Source organism: Sander lucioperca, chromosome 13 (assembly GCF_008315115.2).
Source record: "Sander lucioperca isolate FBNREF2018 chromosome 13, SLUC_FBN_1.2, whole genome shotgun sequence".
In the NCBI taxonomy this organism is placed as follows: Eukaryota; Metazoa; Chordata; class Actinopteri; order Perciformes; family Percidae; genus Sander; species Sander lucioperca.
The window spans coordinates 3685160-3706036 of record NC_050185.1 but is presented as its reverse complement, the minus strand read 5'-3'; the positions used below and the strand labels follow the sequence as shown (position 1 = coordinate 3706036).

Here is a 20877-nt window from a genome sequence, read left to right as displayed (position 1 = left end):
GATTAATCTACATATATTGTATGTAGATCTAAATATAGATCTACCCGTTTTAACAGCTCACAGACTTTTTCTCCCCTTTCAGTATCAGTCAACTCTTTACAATTACAGCTACTCGTGACAATCTTTTTTTTCACAAACTGAACTTATTTATTCAAACTTATGCCTGGGTTTATAAGCAGTGGTGACAGAACTGCTGAGGGTAACCCTGAGTTGGAGGAAAACAACCCTGGGTCTACGCCACAACATGTATGATCCTCTCCTAATGCATGCACTAGAACATCCCGGTTGTTGGAGAACTGCAGCTCAGCGACAGTATTGTTATTATTTTCATGTTGTCGATGAAGAGAGAATGTGTTAACTCCTCTCTGACGCTTTCTGCCACAGAAGATACACACGGACACTCTTCTCCACAAATATATCACACAATGCAATACACTCAATATTATAGGAATCCATCAGAGGAAACCTGTGATGCAGACCCACTCAGTGGCCACTCTATTAGGTACCAGGGGTCGACCGATAACTGTTTTTTTTCAAGGCCAATACCGATAATGATTATTAGTAGTTAATGAAACCGATATTTGGAACCCATATGCATTTACTTTACAGCAAAAAAGAAAATATTTTAGTCAAAATTAACAATTTGGAATGTTACAAACTCCAACACAAAGGTTTTTTTTAAATGCTATAAGCAATTACTTAATAAAGTCACAAAATACACAGTCAAAAAAACAAAATAGCTTCCTGAAGTTTTAATGTGCTAACAGTTTGTAGGTGTTGGCAGACTGCTAACAGAGCTCTGTAGCGGAGCCAAAGTAGCGCACTTTTTAATTAATTCACTTTATTTGTTATCGGTCAAATAATCACAGATACACATAATCTGCCTACTGCCAAATATCGGCCAGGCTGAGATTGGTCAATCCCTATTAGGTACACCTGTAAACTGTAATACAACAGCTTAGCCACAAAGATAGTAATGTTCAGTTCTGATTGACACTATCAGAGATATAGGTTTATGTTTGCAGTGGTGATAAAGTGTATACAACGCTGCCTCTAGACTATTTTTTAGGTTTTCCTTCCAGTGAAACTGTCAGAATTTGACATATATCTAAGCTACTATTTCTATTGTTATATTAGTTTCAGCAAGACTTCTGATTGAATTATATTTGTGATACTAGGACACATCACTATGAGTGATGATCTTTCGAGCAGGTCTTTCTCTCTCCCTGTATCTTTTTGACTTGGACTCATCTTTTCTTTGACAATCGGGATTTTGTAAAACCGCTGTGACCAGGTAAGTGAACAGAAGCTGGTTAGTTTAAAGACATGAACAACATATTTCTGTGGAAATCTTTATTTATTTTTTTTTGCTGAAATTAGCAACAGCAAAAAGCTGCAATGATCCCTGTTTCAGGTTAGCTGTTTGGATGAGGGGTACAAGACGTATTGCTCCCACAAAGTAGTGCACGTTGTTAAGTAATGGTTTGAACTGGTGGTCCCAAATCAGCAGGTCATAATCAAAAGGGGTGGATGTGCTAGACCCATCCCTGATGCACGTGCTACTCGCTGTCTTTAAACCCAGTTACCATCACTGGATGTCTTCCAACAAATAACCCCCAACTACTTCAAATGTATGTCAGGTTAACATAAGGAGAAGCTAACCAATACTCCCACTGTAAACCAGCAAGATATTTAGCGATGTACTAACCAATTAGAAAACCCTGATACATTTATATAGTTACATTAAGTTTTCTGTCAGTTACTGTTATTGGTTCAGTCTGCTGAACGATGATTCTGTATTTTGCTGAATTTGGTCCTAATGCTTCTTGATGACCACCAGGTTCTTCAGCATGTCGAAGGAGTTCCCATCAGGCTCTACTGAGACCATGCCTTGCTCCTTGTTGTACACTTGGAGGAAGCCGTTGCTGTCCAGACCCACCACCTCAGCCTCCAGTCCGTCCTCGCTCCAGAGATGCACCCGGGTCCCGCTGAGGTCAGAGCACAGAGAGCCACTGTCACACTTCTGCTTCCCTGTGTTAGTACGGGGTTCTAGGAACTACAAAACTCTGCAACTCAAAGTGGTATTCGCTTTTCAGCCTAAATCAAGGGCTCGATGGTGTTTTAAGCCCCCAACGTCTCCTTCCAGGCAGCACAGCAACCGTTGACTTCAAGGCACCTAACCCTAACCTTAACCCTAACCATAACCACTGCCTAATCCTAGTACCTTCCAGGCAGACGTTGGGGGCTTAAAACACCAATAAACAAATCAAGAGTGAGAGCCTTAAAGACTGTTGATTGTTTATAATTTTGGCATGGGCAATGTGTCTCCATCTCCAAAAAAAGGAAACCGCTCCTCTGCTACTCTTCATGGAAACTGGCAGTACGTTGCATTTAATATTGGCAGGTTTATGCTGTACTGTTAAGACAACACTGAAATGCCAAAAATGATCTTTCACGAACAGCATATGGATACGTAAAATGTTTGTATGTATGCACGTTTGGAAACATGAAAACAGAAAAAAAAGGTACCTAAATGAGAAGTAAAACCTGAGTACAAAGCCCAGTGGGGGTGTGTGCAGTGCTCACCTGTGCAGCCACCTCTTGTAGTAGGTGGGCAGGACGGCGTCCGGGCCCCCTTGTTGGAAGCTGCTGATGAGCGTCTCCAGGCAGCTGACAGAGCGAGCGATGAGCTGGGCGCAGCTGAGCGGCTGCAGGCTGCAGTTATGCTCCGTGTTGTACTGCTGGATCAGGTCATTGATACACACTGTCGGGTTGCTGTTTGCCACATTGAACCCACAGCCTGCAGGGCATATCATGGGCAAGAAAATAGTAATACGTCATTCTGTGCAAACAACAAGAGACAGTATTGAAGTGGTACTTGTTGGATGATGCGTTGCAAAAGCCTGTATTATTACTAGTGACTAATTATTTGTCCCACTGCTTATTATTATGGATAGAGTAGGGGTAAGGTGACATCACACTAAATGACTGATTACATAAGGCTGCACTCCAGTCGGAGTCCAACAGTCGGGCAAAAACACAGGTCTTTCCATTCATTTTGAATGGGGTAGTGTGTTTAGGCTGTGGCGGGGGTTGCAGGGGGGGGACACTCGGAAAAAACGCAATGTGCCTACAGCGAAAAGTTGAGACCAACAACTTTTGGAGAAACGCAACCCCCACATTACGCTGCGGTGGCCAATCATGTAACCGGAGATCAGACTTGTCGGTGTTATGAGCTCTGGTTTTAGGCGTTGTGAGAGTCCCGTACAGGAAACAGGAAACATCACTGCCTCTATCGCTGCCACAAGAAAGTTTGAAAACACTATGAGGGTAAAAAACATAGACATAAACAATAGAAATAAACAATGGACAAATAGAGTATCTAAATGCTTCAGATGTTATTCACTATCAAAGTGGCGCCAAAATGAATGGCAGTCAATGGGATGCTAACGGCGGGTGATGGCTTGATAGCAACAAAATGGCTCCATAGGAGCTTCGCTTACCCCCTTGGTAAAAAGCTAAAGACAAGCTCTGAACTGCCCGGGAGTGTGTGTAACAGCTGCATGTTTACAGCAACAACAAAGCACTCGCTATGTCTCGCTCTTCTCTTTTCTTTCTCTCTCTCCTGTGAGCTAAAGCTGCCTTCATGTGCGCTCGGAAACATTGAGATCTATAAACGATCTGACGGAAAACAGTAACTGTGAAATATAAAGTCTACTTGTGCTTTGTTGGAGGGTTTAAGAAAACAACAGGACGACACACAAATGGGCCGTTACATTCACACTCCCCCCGCCGCACAACCCTGCGGCAAATCGCCTGATTTCTTTTTTTTTTTCTGTGAATGACCCGTAACTGTTATAGATATGGTGTGTAAAGTGAATCAAGCGAAGTAAGGAATGGAAAAAGAGTAATGCCTGCGGTGTCCTTAGCTGTGACAGCGGGGAGGTTGTTACCTATGAGCAGATGAAAAGTTGATCCCAGTACAGTGGAAGTCACCAGTACTCCCCCGAGCTTCATCAGGTTACTGTAATAGATGTCATTGGGCCACTTCACCCTCAGGTCTATGTCCTGATGAAGGATGAAATATGTTCAAACACCATCAATCACTTACAGAAGACACTTTCATTTACTACCCAATGCACTGGTCATAAATATGCCATCACTTTGTTATACAATATGATATTTTGCTGCTCCGGAAAACTATTTCAGTGATGTTGAACATGTATATAGTCGGGATGCACCGAATCCAGATTTTTGGGGTTCGGCTGAATACCGAATCCACTGGTTAAGATTCTGCCGAATCCGAAACCGAATACCGAATCCTCCTCCCATCCTCAGTCCATTAACACAGCAAACACATTAATGAAGTAAACAACGTCTGGTTAACACTAGTTTTTAGCTGTGACTGTCCTTCCTTTGCCGTACCTGAAGTTGCTGCATTTTGGCTGCTGTCTGTAGATTCCTTCGTGCACAACTCGTATTCTTTCGGCTGTTTCATACCAGATGTTGTAACAGCGGTGATGTTGTGTATTGTTTAGGGTCCTTGCCACCACAAGACAAATCGGCATTGCAGATTGAGCATGTAGCTGGACTTGAATGGCCTTCTTTTGACTGAAAGTACTGCCAAACTACACTTTTTCTGCTCACCAGTTCCATTTCCACTTTATCACAGCCTACTGCATTGAACGCTCCACCTACGTAAACACCTTCCCGTAATCAACGGCGGCGTCATTACGTCGACCAGCGTAGCACGCGTAGGGTTCGGTTCGGTGGAAAAAAAATTCTATGGTTCGGCAGAAACTGAACCCCGTCAAAAAGCCCAATATACGGCCGAATGCAAAGCCAAATCCTGGATTCGGTGCATCCCTAGTATATAGTAGACAGTATGTTTAGGCTAATACAGTCTGATAATATCTTAGTGTTGAGGAAGCTGGTATAAATGAAGAGTGTGTAAGCTGATACCTCGTATCCAGGAAGCGTGCGAACAGCCTCCACCACGGCCAGAGCAGCCAGATGCTGCAGGAAGGGAATCCTCTGTCCGAGCCTGGAGCTCAGCTCAACCTGGACCGCCAGAGTGAACATGGCACACCCCAGGGGGCTAAGCCAGGCGTTCCTGCCCCGACCTGCAGCCGCAGCAAACACAGGGATCATACACAGGGACGTTAAGCAAGGGGACGTTAAGTGGTACCAAAAAGGGCCGCACGATGAGGAAAATATGCAATAATGTTGTTGGATATTGCGATAACGATATTACGTGCGATGAATAAACAGATACTAACGTGTACTCAGTGCTGCCATTCTGTTGATTTTAAGTATTCTGCTAAAATACAACAAATTGCTTGTTGAATTTAAAACAAATGAAAGGAAATCATTTCCAACATTCTTTTATTGAACAAATTGAACTAAATATAAAAGGGAGAACTAAAAGCAGAGTGACAGTGACATTTTAAAGTGCAGTTTTCTGCTGATATTTTCTTTCAACTAACACAAAAAAATATCAGTGTCTGTCGTGATATGCCGCAGCTTTTCGTGATGCGTTTATTGCGCCAGCACTAGTACCAAAGCCCTGTGACATACTTCTGACAAATACGATGAATAAAACCAAAACTGAATGCAAGGTATGTGTGTGTGTGTGTGTGTGTGTGATCGTCGTGTGTGTGTGATCGTCGTGTGTGTAGGTTTCCTGTGTGCTGGAGCACTGACCTCTGCCCTGGCTTTGTCGAGCAGCTACCGCTATTAATCCCACGTCCTTTGGTAAGTGCAGAGTCAGCCTGCAGAGAGAGAAGAACGATGAGCACAGAAATGTTAAAACCTGCTTCAAAGTGCCTTAAAGGGACACCTAGGCTGTGTCTGGAATCATTCACTGGTTCCCTACTCCCTATAATCGGGGAGTTCTATGTAGAGCACTATATAGGGAGCTCAGCGATAAAATGAAAAAAAAAAAAAACAACTTTTGGACACTCCACAGCCATTTTCTCTGCGCCAACCGTTACGTTATTGCTGTCGCACAGATTAAACACCCGCTGCCGTTGCTATGGCAGCGTTACCTTATTCTTCCAAAACAACAATCCAGCAAGAGCCAGCTAACACATATTTAGCATTTTAACATCGCCTTTACCCCTTACATACAAAACTACACCTGCTGGGTGACAGAAATCCACAATGCATTGTGGTATAGTTTTAACATTATTTGCTTGGTTTGTTATTGTTTTTATTTAATTATATGTGTAATTTTTTGTTTTTGTTACTTAGTTTTGTTGGCAGATATTGTTGCATGTATTTTATTTTATTTTTATTTAAATTTCTTTTTTTTTTTTTTTCTTTTTTTTTTTTATTTCTTTTTGTATAGGTTATGAAATGTTTCAGTATTGTTTGATTAAATGTAGTGTTGGACCCCAGGAAGACTAGCTGGTCGTCAAGGCGTCAGCTAATGGGGATCCTTAATAAACTAAACTAAACATTGTGGTGAACATCGATATTACAGTGCATTGTGGAAAACAATAAGTGCCCTAAAATGTATTCCACAAATCTGAATTTCAATTCGGACACTATTGACAAAATGGCTGATCACGTAATAACGCCCTAAAATGTGAATAGTGACCCATTCTGGAGACAGCACTAGTTTAGCTTTACTCTTACTGTTTCCCTTATTGACAGACTTCAAATACTGAATGTGATAACTACCAGTGTTTACTCTAGGTTTGTGGAAGACTTAGGCGCATGTGTTTGGTGATGGTGGTGGTGGTGTGGGGGGGGTTTAGAGGCCCTTCCTCAGGAAAAATAAAAATGCTATTTCCCATAATTTTGGACCATTATTGTAATGTGTATATTAGAGGTGTTGAAATTAATCAAATAATCGATGCATCGAATCGTGGACATGGACGATGCTACATCGATAATCGGCTGGGCCATAATCGATTATTTTCTGTTTACATATTCTGTTTATTTTGCACATTCAGGAAGTGCCATGTGCTCAGTGCTGTAGTTTTATGTATCCAATTTATTTAGTATTAGAGCACTGCAGAATGTTTGGTTTTTGAAGCTATGAATTAAATATCCTATATGGCTCTAATAGAAACATGTATTTGACGCATCATGATGCATCGAGATATCGAATCGAAGACATGATAATCGTAATCGAATTGAAAAATCTGTGAAGATTCACACCTCTAGTATATATATATTAGTGGTGTCAACAATAATCGATTCGGCAATGCATCGCAATGCGGGGCATGCACGATTCAGCATCAATGCGGCAAAGTGCCATAATCGATTATGTCACTAAAACCTGCCACACTAAAATCAAGCACGTTGGCAATACAACTAACTTCAGGAACCATGTTGATCGTTGGCATCCTGAGTTGGCTTCAACAACAACAAATCATCACTCATTCAAAGCACTGAAAGCAGTGATTTATGTTTTCTTTTTCAGGTTTGAAAATGCCATATCCAATACCCTGCTGCAGCCAATAAAATCTGTTGTTCAATATCTGACTGCTTGTATTGCCTCATGACTGACGAAAAATTTGCCTTGTTGTGTGCAGTAGAATTTTGATGCATCGCAATGCATCGTAGAATCCAATTGAATCGAATCGTTACCTGGTGAATCGTAATCGAATCGAATTGTGAGGGCAGTGCCAATGCACACCCCTAATATATATATATATATATATATATATATATATATATATATATATATATATATATATTAGGGTTCACGTGTCATGACTTTGTCACTCTTATGTAGATACCTTCAAGTAAAGTGTTACCTTAGTTTGTTTTAATGCTCATATTGATGTTACATTCATTCGGCTTAGGTTGGGTGCTGCGCCCAAGCCTTATAATGGTAGGGAAAAGCCTGAGTACTATTCTATAGTACCCTAGGTTTAGATATGACCAGCACCAAGCACCCCAACCAATTGCTCTGGGAAGGAGGCAGCCAAGGAAGCTTTTGAAGACATCCACAAAATACTAAACACTATGTGACACTGTCCTGAGTTTTGGAGGACTGCCGTCCGATACACATAGATACACACATGTATAGAAACATAGAAAATTCAAGTGTCCAATGTCCAAATATTATACTTATATTCAAATCGCTAAGTTAAAATTAGATGTAAAAAGTCAAGTCAAAAAAATCTGGTTGCTCACATTTTCCCCATTACACCCGTTAGCTATTCACATTCAAAACCATATTGTGCTGAAAGCAGCCAGCTCTGTGTCAGATGCAATTAGCTGGATTGTTTCTCAAGACACGATTCGTCGATTACTCCCTTAAGTTAAAAATATTGACAATTAATCAGCAGCTATTTTAATAATCAACAACACATTTTTTCAAAGAAGTTGGTTGGACAGAATAAGATATTTGAGAATATTAACATTGTGCTTTAAAAAAAGAAGAAGAAAACAAATCATTTTAAATACCAGTCAATTACTGCTAATAAAGAAAATAATCTGCAGAATAATAAAATAGCTGAAAATAATAATTAGTTGCAGCCCTACAAGATTAAGTACTCTTTTTAAACCGCAAAAAAAGATTATTTTGTGGGGCAAACCGTCTTTGGCTGAGACTAAACACACACAGCATGCAGAGAGCATATTATCCAGACAGCAGCACTTTCATTTTGCACTTTTGCCAACTGATTGAACTTGTCAGCTACAGTTGTCATTAAAGCCAGCGGAGACAGTCACTGTCTCTCTCTCTCTCTCTCTCAGTTCATGAAGTTTCTTAATAACGTTAATGCAAGTTATAATTTGAAGTGCGGTTGTACTGCCATGATCATCCTGCAAGGTTGTAATTATTAGCACAGTGTGTCAGTCAGCATTTCATCAATGCTCATTTGAAAGCTGGGGGGCTGTGTTACTACCAGAAACCAAAGAGAAAATGTTTGCACATTCTCTCATCTCCAAATGCAATTAAAGCTGATCCAGTGACCCAAAGCAACTGCCCTCTATTGGCTAGTGAACAAAGATTGTGAAGCTGCCAAAGCAAGCGAGCAAGGCCTTTCTGCTATTGTGATGCAAAGTTGGTCAGTGGTAAATCAGCTTAAGCACAGTCCCAGTGTGAGGCTGCTGGATAGAGCTTTGTAACAGACTTCTCTAAGAACTGTTTATCAAAGGGATAGATGGATAGCTCAATCTACATTCTGAGCTCAGGGAATTTTGGGGTGACAGGCTGTTTACTTTGTACTGCAGACTAAATTAGCATCAAGTTTATAAGCCTTTAGGCAGGTTAAGTACAGGTGATCAGTACGGTTGATTATGAAAAGCAGTTCACAAATTTTCTCGTCTATCTTATAATAGTCTATATCCACGACGTTCCACTTCCGGGCTCGTTCAGGTGCTGCTGGAAATTCTGCCGGATGTCTTTCATTTCAGCCGGATGTTCATTACCTTCCTCTTCCTTTATGTTGGAATTCTAACCTCTGGTGGATTTCTGAGGACTATGATTAACTGCTCCTCAGATCTCTGCAGGGTAAATCCAGACAGCTAGCTACACTATCTGTCCAATCTGAGTTTTCTGCTGCACGACTAAAACTACTTTTTGAACGTACACATGTTCCACCAAAACAAGTTCTTCCCGAGGCTATTTTGCAGAGGCACCGTTGCTCCGCCCGGCGCTTAGACGATTAGGATTGGTTTAAAGAAATGCCAATAAACCAGAGCATGTTTTTCTCCTATCCCAGAATGCTGTGTGGACTCGCCAGACCCTCCTCCGCAGCGCTGTGGAGCATGCGAGACTAATCTCATAACAATAGCCAGGTGCCCATATGTAACTTCCTAATGCCCTTACAATGAAAGGGATGGTAGACAAAATCCACAGTCCTTATTGCGTGCAAAAATGTATTCAAATTTGATCTGAAGCTAATGAACCAAGTTAGACGAAACCAAAGTTACAGCCTTTTTATTACACAATTGTTCCTATCCTTCCTGCAGCTCAGACAGGAAACACTCCAGGGAAACGCAAAGAGGGAATTTCATACTGACATGACCAGAACTTTGGAAGATACCCACTTGATTTGATTAACTCAGACTGCTGAAGCCCATTATGAAAGTGGCCGGTGTGAACAGGAGGAATGATTACAGCAAGCAAAATCTCTTTCGATCTTCAAATGGAAACCTATCCTTTTAAGTTCACCTGTGGAGTATTTTTTTTTTTTTTATAACAACACTATTTGCAAATCCTTTAATCTATGCAAATATGTCAGCCAGACGTGTATAGCTAAGGGCAAAAGAAAACATGTGGGGATGTTTTTCTGAAAAAGCTCACAGCTTCAGGAATTTGTTCACTTAACTGAGGCTGATTACAGTGGACGTTTTGTATAGCACTTCTGCAGCCAAGTAACTGCCAACATGTGCTCACTGATGAAGAAAAAAAAAGATTTTAAAAACAAAACCCTGGGTCTCTGCTGTCAAAAGCCCATCGTCTTTAGCTTCAGATGGAAGGAAGTCATCTCGCAAACTGAATATTAATAGCCTATTACATATGCAGAAAACTGGTTAAGACAAGAAAAACGGGAGAATTGTATTTTTTCTACGTGATTGAATTATGTTGGAGTACAAATCTTTAGAACTTTAAATATTTCAATATGAATTGACAAACACACACAACTGAGAGGAGTGTGGAACTCGGCCTAGCACTTACTGTGTGAGATCTTAATGTACGGCGTATTAGCTGGAGCATGACCCTGCTGAGGGTGAGGCTGGTTAGGAGGTGGTTAGTGCCTGCTGAGGTTGGAACTGGGGGATGCTGCTGTTTGGCAGGACCACCGGAGAATCAGCCTGATCCGTGACTGACAGGTCTCTGCCGACAATCAACCCCCACGGAGGCCAAGACCAGGGGCCCAGCTGGCTCTCTCGAGTCCTCGTGCTTCAGAAATTAGCTTTATATGAGAAGAGCTGGACCTAAACAAGACGAGTGAGTCCAAGGCTGACCACCTCTTCTGTTATTGCAGAACTGTCCAGGGTTTTCCCCTAGATTTGTGGAAGACTTAGTTGCACGTATTTGGTAGAGGGTTTAGGGGTCCTCTCTCACTAAAGGTTACATTTTTCAATAAAAGAAATACAATTTTTGCATTTTGAACCATTATTATTACCATATCTGTGTCTAAAACGGTGGAAAGGCTAGAGCAGATAATAAATAACACTCAAAAAGCTTAAAGACAAAACTCGATAAAGAAGTCCAACTACAATCATTAGATCTGAGAAAAGTCTTTTAGTTTTGATGCTCACATTGATTTTACTTAGGTGGTGCACCTAAGCCTTATTATGACAGGGAAAACCCTGCTGTCTGCACTAAGTGGGAACACAGGATGGAGCTGGGAATACATCTGGGAAACGTACGTACCCCGTTCAATCTGTGAGGGCCTGAACTGTAGAAGAGGATCAATTTATACGCTGCAAAACACTAAGATGCCCATTCCTAATTCATTTCTGATCCTGTCACTAATACTTTTACCATCAAAAGTTATCATCATGTTAAAAATGCTTAAGTGATAACATTATGGATTCTGCAGCGGACATTCTTCAAGCACAAAAGACCGAATCACCGTGACGTTACGGCAATACAAAAATCACTTATGAGTAGACAAATGATGAGAATTGCGGAGATATGGAGATATGTGAAATCGGCAAACTTGTTTATTTCTGTTGTCATTTTCAGCCGTAACTGTAACGTTTAAAAGATATATAGTAGCGCTGTCAGTTAAACGCATTATTAACGGCGTTAACGCAAACCCATTTTAACAGCGTACATTTTTTTATAGCGAGATTAACGTTCTTTTTGGCCTAGCAAACTTTGTAGTTTTTTTCACATGCTGTTGCAACAACTAGTAACGTTAGAAAAACTACAACACCACACCGGATCTAGCTAGACCGGAAACTAAACAACAGGCACGCCGCACACACTTGTTTGGGCTTGCGAGCCGGCCGAAGAGTAGTAGGCTAACGTCACGTTTTGAGTGGATGGCGAGAGCGAGACGCCGAAATGGATGCCAATAAGATTCTGAATGGAAAGTTTACTTTTAAAAAGTTGCCAAATGGTTCCATTGATAAGACCAAAGTGATCTGTGTGTTTTGTCGTTGTGAAGTGAGCTATCATCGCAGCACGTCCAGTCTGAAATACCACTTGATACCAAGCACACAGCTGATGCCAATTCTCCGCCCCCGCGTCAAAGCCAGGCCGATCCACTTTTCCATGTTGATAAGAGCATTAAAATGAGAAAAAAATAATTGGACAAAAAGAAATCTAGGGACATTTAGAATAGATAAAAAAGTGTGATTAATTGCACTTAATTGCGAGTTAACTATGACATTAATGCGATTAATCACGATTAAATATTTTAATCGTTTGACAGCACTAAATATATATATATATATATATATATATATATAGTTAAACACAGAGGTCTAAGCTTTCTGTCCTCTCTGCTGGGCTTATTTTCTGTCCCGTGTTGCTTTGCTAGCGTCTTTGATTAACTAAATCTAGTGTTAGGAACAGCAACATGTCACCGCCGGTCGGACTCACTGCCAGTTTGGGTGGTGTCATTTTCTTTAGTCTGTGGCCCAACCATAGACTGTACATATTATTTACAGGCCCAACCATAGACTGTATATAATATTTACAGGCCCAACAGGTAAATTAGCTCTCCAGGCATTAACATTAGCCAAAGTGTTGACATATGAAAGCATTAAACATACATCCCTGTTTGTTTAGAGCTGTTAAATTGTATGTATGGGACAAGTTATTGGAGACAAACATTGTGATTGGTCTATATGATCAAATATGCATCTGTGCTGACTGGATGAGCAAAGGTGATATTATAGATATAACACACATTTCTCACGACTCCCAACCTCCCTTTTTTTGTTACAACCAAGTGATATGACAGATGTATGTAGTGCACAGGCACACAAAACCCAAGCAGTCAGTCAATCACACAGGTTGGGAACAAACCTCCAAGTTAGTCAAACTTAAATGGAGGGGGAAACTATTTTCCCAAATTAGTGTATTAGACTGTATTATTGATTGTAGTTAATTGAGGCCTACCTTAGTGCTTGTGTAGTAGAATTGGTAAATGGGTTTAAATTGTCTAGTCCTCCTAATATGTGTCTTATATTACTTCTGTGGTGGGTTTCTGCTCAGACTTTACTGCAACGGGTCAGACAACCACGCCTCCACGTCTTATTTAGAAATGAAACTCCTCAGCCAACATGTCCATCCCAACATGCAAAGAAGCTCAAATTCATTTCTGGAACTCAATTATGAGATCAGTAACAAATCATATCCCTCTTGTGTCCTAACACTTTAATGCTCTTACACACTCGATGGGTGGTTGTCAATAAAGGAGGAGGGTGAGTGCTGTGGTTATGTGTCTTAATGCGTTTCTTAGTACTCAAGTGATCTGTACATAGGCCAGCTCAAAGCTGGAACGCTGGGGGCAATTGCATTCCTGGAGAAAGTTAATCTCATTCTGAAAGCACATCCACTGAATGTTACAGAGGCCACCGCGAGCTCGGAGAAAAGCCTTTAATGTAATACCAAAATGATCATTCGTGTCCATAGAAGGACGCAAACTAAGTAGCGATAATAAGCGATTGCATCCACACAATGATAAAAAGTAACAGAAAAAGACTGCAAATGAGGGAAACAGACTATGTAGTAGGGCTGAACGATTTGGAGGAAAAAATCTAATTGCAATTTTCCTGCCAGATATTGCGATTCCGATTCCATTTGTGATTTTTTTTAAAGCTACATATAAATATACATATATATAGAAAGATCCACTGAAGACAGGACATTTCTGTAACCAATCTGCGATATGTAACATTATTCCAGCATTTATCTTATGAAAAAACAGTGAATATAATAATGAAAAGAGGTGTTAAATTAGACCAAATATTTCACATTCGATTAATCGAGGTCTTCACAATAAGCTAATCGCATTCTTTCAAATCGCGGTTTCGATTTGAAAGCTATTAATCGTTCAGCCCTACTATATAGTGATAGAGTTTCTTTGTCCATCTCACCCACAGAGCCCTGTCACACGACTGAATGGAGAGATCCTTGCAGTACAAGCCACTGTTCCAAATAGCAGTCCTTCCAGAAAAATGCAGAGTTTTTTTGTGATTGTTGCGGGCAAAAATCCTTGATTATGCGGCACATTTTCTTAAAAAATGCGATGGAATATGCAGGATATTTATGCAATTTTATGCGATGAAATTGCGGGAACTTGCAAAAACTGCGGTTTCATCATGGCTTCATCGCGGGGTTTGCAGCTTTTCGATGATGTTCACGTCGCGTAATTACGTCACTCCATAATGTTCCCATGGCAACAGGGAAAAATGGCTGTGTGAAGTAAACGCAACATTTTTCAACTTTCTGCTAAGATATATGTGACTTTTTTGCAATGAAAATGTGGGAATTATGAAATCATGCAAGCCCCGCATATTTTGCACGGAAATTGGCAATTTATCCGGCGAAAATGTGACGTATTTGAAAAAAATGCGGCCCCCGCATAAATATGCGGACATTGGCTGATTATGCATTGAATTATGCGATCGCATAATCACATTTTTCTGGAGGGACTGAAATAGTAAACTAAAACAGCAAATGAGTGGGGAGCCCTAAAGAAAGAGACACACACACACACACACACACACACACACACACACACACACGATGGCTCGATGGAAACTATTGCCCCCCCCCTCCCCCCCATCAGTATGCTCACTGGAACAGCAGGTAACGACACGTGGGCGCGCATTACAATGCAATCTGTTTGTGGGATCACAAGCCTGTTCACAAATCATGTATGTTTGGATTGGAGCAGTCACTCTCTACTTATGGTCCTAAAACACAAATATGCCTCCATGGCTTGTTCAAAAAATGAAGAGGGGGAAAAAAAGAGAGGGAGACAGAGTGAGAAAGGGAGATATTCTATTTTCTTATCCCATAATAACACCCAAACAAGAATGAATGTATCCTACTAACAAGCAGTGTCTGTGAGCCATTGAGCTCCAACATTTTTATTTTATTTAATTTCAAATATTTCAAATTTGTTATTATTATATTATTTAAAACACTGTTGCACTGGGTGACTTCATAACCGTGAACGCACACACTTTATTTGGACTCGATCCCACCTACACCTTCCCGCTCCCCTAGGTACTCACTTGATTAATCCACCGTTGAAAATAGTCCCCACAAATGCACTATTTCCCCGTTGGAGGAGCATGTGATAAAAACTACGGTGACCAGCTGGTTTAGGAAATTACTGTGCAAACGTGTTAATATGAGCATGGGTTCTCTTATGAGGTAGTTGCATTGTTCAGGAACAGCGGTTCATGAACCCGCTCAAAGCAGCTCGAGATGATGCACTGCCAGATGTAGGATCTGGCTCGCCCCTCCAGGACTGGAACAAACCAGTCCAGTTGGCCAGTGGGAGCCCACTTTAAAATTACAGCCACGCTAGAGTGGAAAAAATCGGAAAACTAGAGAATTGAGAAACATACAGGGATTGCATTATGCTATACTAATGCATCCATTTCCAAACAGCTTACAGCCTGCTAATTGTTTTTAAAGCTTTGCAATTTGGATTGGTCATTATAACTGGTGAAAGTGATGGTCACAGCCAGCTAAAAAATAAGGAAGCTGCTACCTGAACAATTATATTTGCTAATAAGAATGCGTCTCTGAAGTGTGGAATCCATTTGTAAATGTATAAATGCCTGTATTTATATGGCATACAATACTATATCATTCATGTGCCTGCTGAAGAACAGACGCTCCACTTCTAAAACATTTCCAGTGGACATTTCCACCTGTGGCGGTGCTGTAAAAGAGCCGGAGCACAACAAAATGCTGTGGACATTCGGGGTGTGATGTACGTCCCCGTCTGCTATCTCCACTCCCTGTTTTGCAAGGGCAACGTCGCTGCATCCAGGGCTTACTGTCGCCCAGGATGGTTGTCATTGATTTAAAGAAACACAGCAAGCCAGAGCATTTTTTTCCAAAATAGAATTTTTTTTCTCTGCTGTTTCTGAGCTTAATGAAGATCACTTAGCTTAACTGCCAGTTACATCTCATTTTGCAATTTTTTTTGAGTGAATGGTTTGGCAATGACACTACAGCCCATACATACTACTACAGCTACATTCCCATCATTAGTCAAAGTTCAAGCCAGAAATTGGTATATTGACTGTGATAGATCTTTACAATGGAGTTTTGGGTAACCTGCAGGATTTTTTAAAACAACCTAAATAAGAACAAAGTAACCCCCCCCCCCATTAATTGATTTTTTGGTCCATAAAATGGCACAAAATCCTGAAAAATGCCCGTCGTCCAAAACATTTTTACAATAATAGAAAACAAACAAAACAGAAAATGTAAGTTGAAACCAAAGAATTTCTGTCAATGTTGCTTAAAAAATTATTAACTTTATATGATAATAATAACAACAGATGCAGCTCTAGTTGTAAAAGGCTAAGGTTATTTGAGAAAGTTGATCAAAAGCCATCCAGAAAATGTGGACTCTGTGGTGTCACCCTCACTGCTGAGACCCATTTGATGTCCTCAGATCACTCTGTGACCATTGTCATCCATTCATTCCAACAAGACCAGAACAAAGGCATACAAAGTAGCGTGTTTGACAGACAGAGAGAGGAGGCATTGTCCCAAGAGGAGGAACATGGGCCTCTAAATCCCTGCTCAGGACTCTTTGTTTTAGGGGGGCAGCTAAGCCACAGGGGTCACCTCTAAGATACAGCGGGTCAGGAGGATAAACGCATAGCAGCCGAGAGAAGAAAGGTGGAGGAGGACCTGTGATCATAAGCTACGTGCATGTCACCGTCTTTCTCACACACAGCAACAAGGCAGGCCAATGACAGCAAACAAAAAGGAGAGAGTGGGAGCTCTAGTTTCCTTAAAGCAGCCCCAAGCATCAATCTGTTAGGTCTTCTCAAACACACCTGATCAAGACTGAGTCGTATTTACAGACAGATGTAAAAATACTAATCTAGATGATTAATATCTGAATAATCAGATTCTATCATTACATTTCCTAACAAATACATAATCTAACTAATTACATGGGTGGATGTGAAGTGGTCAGTTAAGACATAATTTTTCTGAAAGCCATTTATCTCCCAAACCATTCCCCTCCCAAAAAAAACCTCTCACTTCCCAGATTAAAATATCTCAGATTAAAAGATTATTTCTGCCATCGATGCTCATTTTTGAAACAGGATTTGCCGTGCATAAGCGTGTTTGCATTGATCATTCAGCGGCATCAAAGGCATGATCAATAGGAGAGGACAAACTAATCTGTAAATGTGATTAATTGAGCTAATCCTGTTTACTGAGGGACAGCAGAAATTATCATTTCCAAATAGCACTATTGGAAGTGATCAATGAGAGAGCGCGGCTCCATTACCACAGGGCAGCTGAGGCACCAATGCATGACCTTGCTTTGCTGACTGCTTGTCTGGACTCGGCCTGCCTGGTCTGGCAGAGGTTCTGGGCAGCAATACACAATAATCCATTAGACTGAATGCATGCCTTTAAATGGCCATTTTTTTGTGTTTTAGGCCAAAGCAAGTCTCCTTTTATTGAGGTCCTGCAATCTACGTCACAGCCTCTATATGTTCATATGAGTCCTGCAGCAGTGTTCACTGCAACATTAGTCTCAATTAATTAGGAAACTTAATTAGGAAGCTCAACATATGGATGAGAGGTGGACACGCCAGTAGAAGTTTTTTTATATTTATCTTCTTTTTTTTTTTTAGGGATAGACCGATTATCGGCACTGGCCGATTATAGGGCCTTTTTTTTGGCAGTCTGCAGATGATCAGCGTTTATTTGCCTGATAACTGATAAAGTTATGAATTAACAAGTGTTCTACTTTGGCTCGGCTACAGCTCTGTGTCTGTCCCTCTGCTTCGGTTTGACTCCCCACTGAGTCTGACTTCATGTCCCCCCCCACAACACTATCTCACTATCTGTTACTGGGGATTATGTTGAAAGTTTCTAATTTATTAAATTGAATGCTTCAAGCATTTAAACAAAGTTTTGTGTTGGAGTTTGTAACATTCCAAAATCTTAATTTTAAACTGTAAATGCAAATTGGTTCCAAATATTGGTTATCAGTTTCATTACTAATAATAATAATAATAATAATAATAATTGGTATCGGTCTTGAAAAACCAGTATCGGTCGATCCCTACTTTTTTATAACTACCTGTTGCACCAGTTCAACTGAGGCTATACAGTATGTACATTTTTTTTTTTTTTTTTTTTGTTTTTAGGCATGACACCTGTGTTTACCTTATGTTAACTCTATAACACACTTTATTAGTTAGGTTGTTTTTTTTTTTATTTAAAAAAAGAAGCAGTTTGACATTGTTTGGGACCGTTATTATCACCATTTCTGTGCCTAAAGCATAGGAAAAGTTAGAGCAGATAATTAACTGAAATAACACTCAAAAAGATTAAAGTCAAAGAAGTCCAACTACGTATAATAAGATCTGAGGAAAGTCTTTACGTTAGTTTTGATGCTCACATTGATTTTACATTCTTGGGCTTAAGGTGCTGCACTAAACGGCTCGAGTGCTAGACCTGAAAAATGATAAATGGTAGGGAAAACCCTGCACGGGACCAATCACAACAGAGAGCAGTTTTACCTGCTCTCACTAAATGTAGTCTTTGGATTTAAACAGATTACACTGCTTGCTGACAGGTTGGTGTAGTCTTGTTGAAGCTGTGGACCCTGCATGGGACTTCATGGCCCTTCACCAACACAAGGCTCTAGAGTATAACATACCTTCCACTGGACATGTGAAGTGCAAGTCAAACACTGCGCCATATGTTCCCCAGAATAAGAAATGGGGACGTTTAGGCATCTGCTTACAATCTTTTATAATTGCAGGTGGAGCATGCAAGGTCAATTGGGCCAATTTGATTTTTATGGTCGAACCTGTTGCCACAGTTATGAGGAATCCATTTTCTCTGCACCAAACCCCCCCTGCTTGTTCTGTGGTTTGTATTTTTCACAGGAAACAGGACTCTAATTCCATACAGTGTCAGTTTGGATATTGGATTGCTTGTCAAAACAAACAGTGATTGCCAGGGCTCTTGCCCAACGACTGGAACAGCTTTAAGTAGAAGAATCCGTTGTTAAGGTTGTTTTTCTATTCAGATTTCCAGAATATGAAAGGTGTTACACTGCAGGTACTCTTTTCTGTTTATGTGACTCTCAGTCACAGCAACTGTGACATTATGACAGTGTTTAAAAAAATATCTGGGTAAATGCCAAGCACACCTTTCAAATGTGCAGACAGTATGGGAAACTGAATTTCCATGACCACGAGTAGAAGTGGAAAATAATCAGAATCACATTTACATCCAGCGCTGCTTCGATTCCTTTATGCATCAGAGAAAAATAAAAGTGGGGAAAAAAGAATACAAAAGTAAAAGTGGGCCCTTGGGTTTTAATGTCTGAGCTGAAGCTCTTACAAGAAAAAGTCAACAAGTAGGAAGTGTGTTGCTCCAGGCGCAGGGATCAAGTTCAGCAGAGCAGGAAAAGAATCATTATGCTCTCTGGACCGGCCAAGTGGTGTTAGGAAAACCCCTATAGTCTCTTATCCCAGCTTTCTCACAAATAAACACTTCCACACTGTTAACTGTCCTTAACCAAACACCAACAGCTTGTTGCTAACACTCACACACACTCACACAAATAGGGCCCGAAACTAGTAGTGGATGGATCAATCAGTCCAATGGCCGAAAATTAATCCCCAACAATTCTGATAATCGATTGATCGCCCAACCATTCTCTGGTTCCAGCTTCTCGAAATGTGAGGATTTATCAACACTGTAAAGTGATTATTTATTTGGAAAGACAAAAAAGTCCAGGGTGCTCAGGAAGTTCAGTCATGTTTGAAGGTGGTCTTTGGGGTCGGGAATTCAATTAAGAGTAGAAAAAAAAGGAAAATCCAAGGCACTGTTCTTCAAAATTATTTAAAAAGCCTTTATTTTACAGGCTATTTCATAATAGAAAATTTAAAAGACATAGGGAGAAGCAACTATGTCGCTATGTTGCTTCTCCCTATGTCTTTTTAATTTTCTATTATGAAATAGCCAGTAAAATAAAGGCTTTTTAAAATAATTTTGAAGAAGAGTGCCTTGGATTTTCCTTTTTTTTTCTACACTTAATTGAATATTTATTTGATTTGGACAACATAAGCTTTTTTAAAGACGTGTTTAAGACACACATCCACACATCTCGGACTGTAAGAAATGGTGATGGGCTTTTTTCATCATTTTCTGAAAATGAATACAAAAAACAATTAGGCTGAGCAATCAATAACGAAAATGAAATAAAAAAAAAATATATATAAAAAAATTGTTGAGGCTGTCCCTTGTAATTCTGTTGTCTTGTATTTGTGTCCTTAAATTGACCTGTGATGTGCAATGCTCAACATGGAAATACAGCAGAGTGGGGTGACTGAAAAAAACTATTTTAATCTCTTCTCAAAATCCCTTTTTAGTTATTCTTATATATAATATAATTATAACTTTCTCTATTAATAACTAAGCCAGAAAAAAACTGCATTGTTATTTCTTGAATTTGGAATACCCTGTGTAAAGTAACCATGATATGTGCATGTAGTATGTGTGTGTTTTATTGTATTTGTATTGTGTACTTTCAATATTGGTCATGTTGGATCTGTTTTTGTATTTAAATGAAGGGGTTGGTATTGTTTTACATTTTTCGAACAGTAATACTGATGCCGAGACTGCACTGAAACCCCTCACTAGGGCTGCACAATATAGCGTTTTTATTTTATTAAATCGCCATCGCAATATCTAATGGATTAATA

General features: G+C 40.2%; 1 protein-coding gene across 2 annotated transcripts in view; it reads right to left on the bottom strand.

Annotated features, from left to right (window-relative positions):
- Positions 1–1379: 1379 nt before the first annotated feature.
- The window catches only part of hlcs (holocarboxylase synthetase (biotin-(proprionyl-CoA-carboxylase (ATP-hydrolysing)) ligase)), a 41548-nt gene continuing 22050 nt past the window's right edge, over positions 1380–20877 (bottom strand). For both annotated transcript variants that reach the window (XM_031310942.2, XM_031310943.2), the window contains 5 exons: positions 5704–5771; positions 4963–5123; positions 3954–4068; positions 2587–2800; positions 1380–1988 (listed from right to left, as the gene is read on the bottom strand). In XM_031310942.2, the coding sequence (XP_031166802.1) occupies positions 1817–1988; positions 2587–2800; positions 3954–4068; positions 4963–5123; positions 5704–5771 (730 nt within the window). In that variant the 3' untranslated portion in view covers positions 1380–1816. The remainder of the gene's footprint in view (positions 1989–2586; positions 2801–3953; positions 4069–4962; positions 5124–5703; positions 5772–20877) is intronic.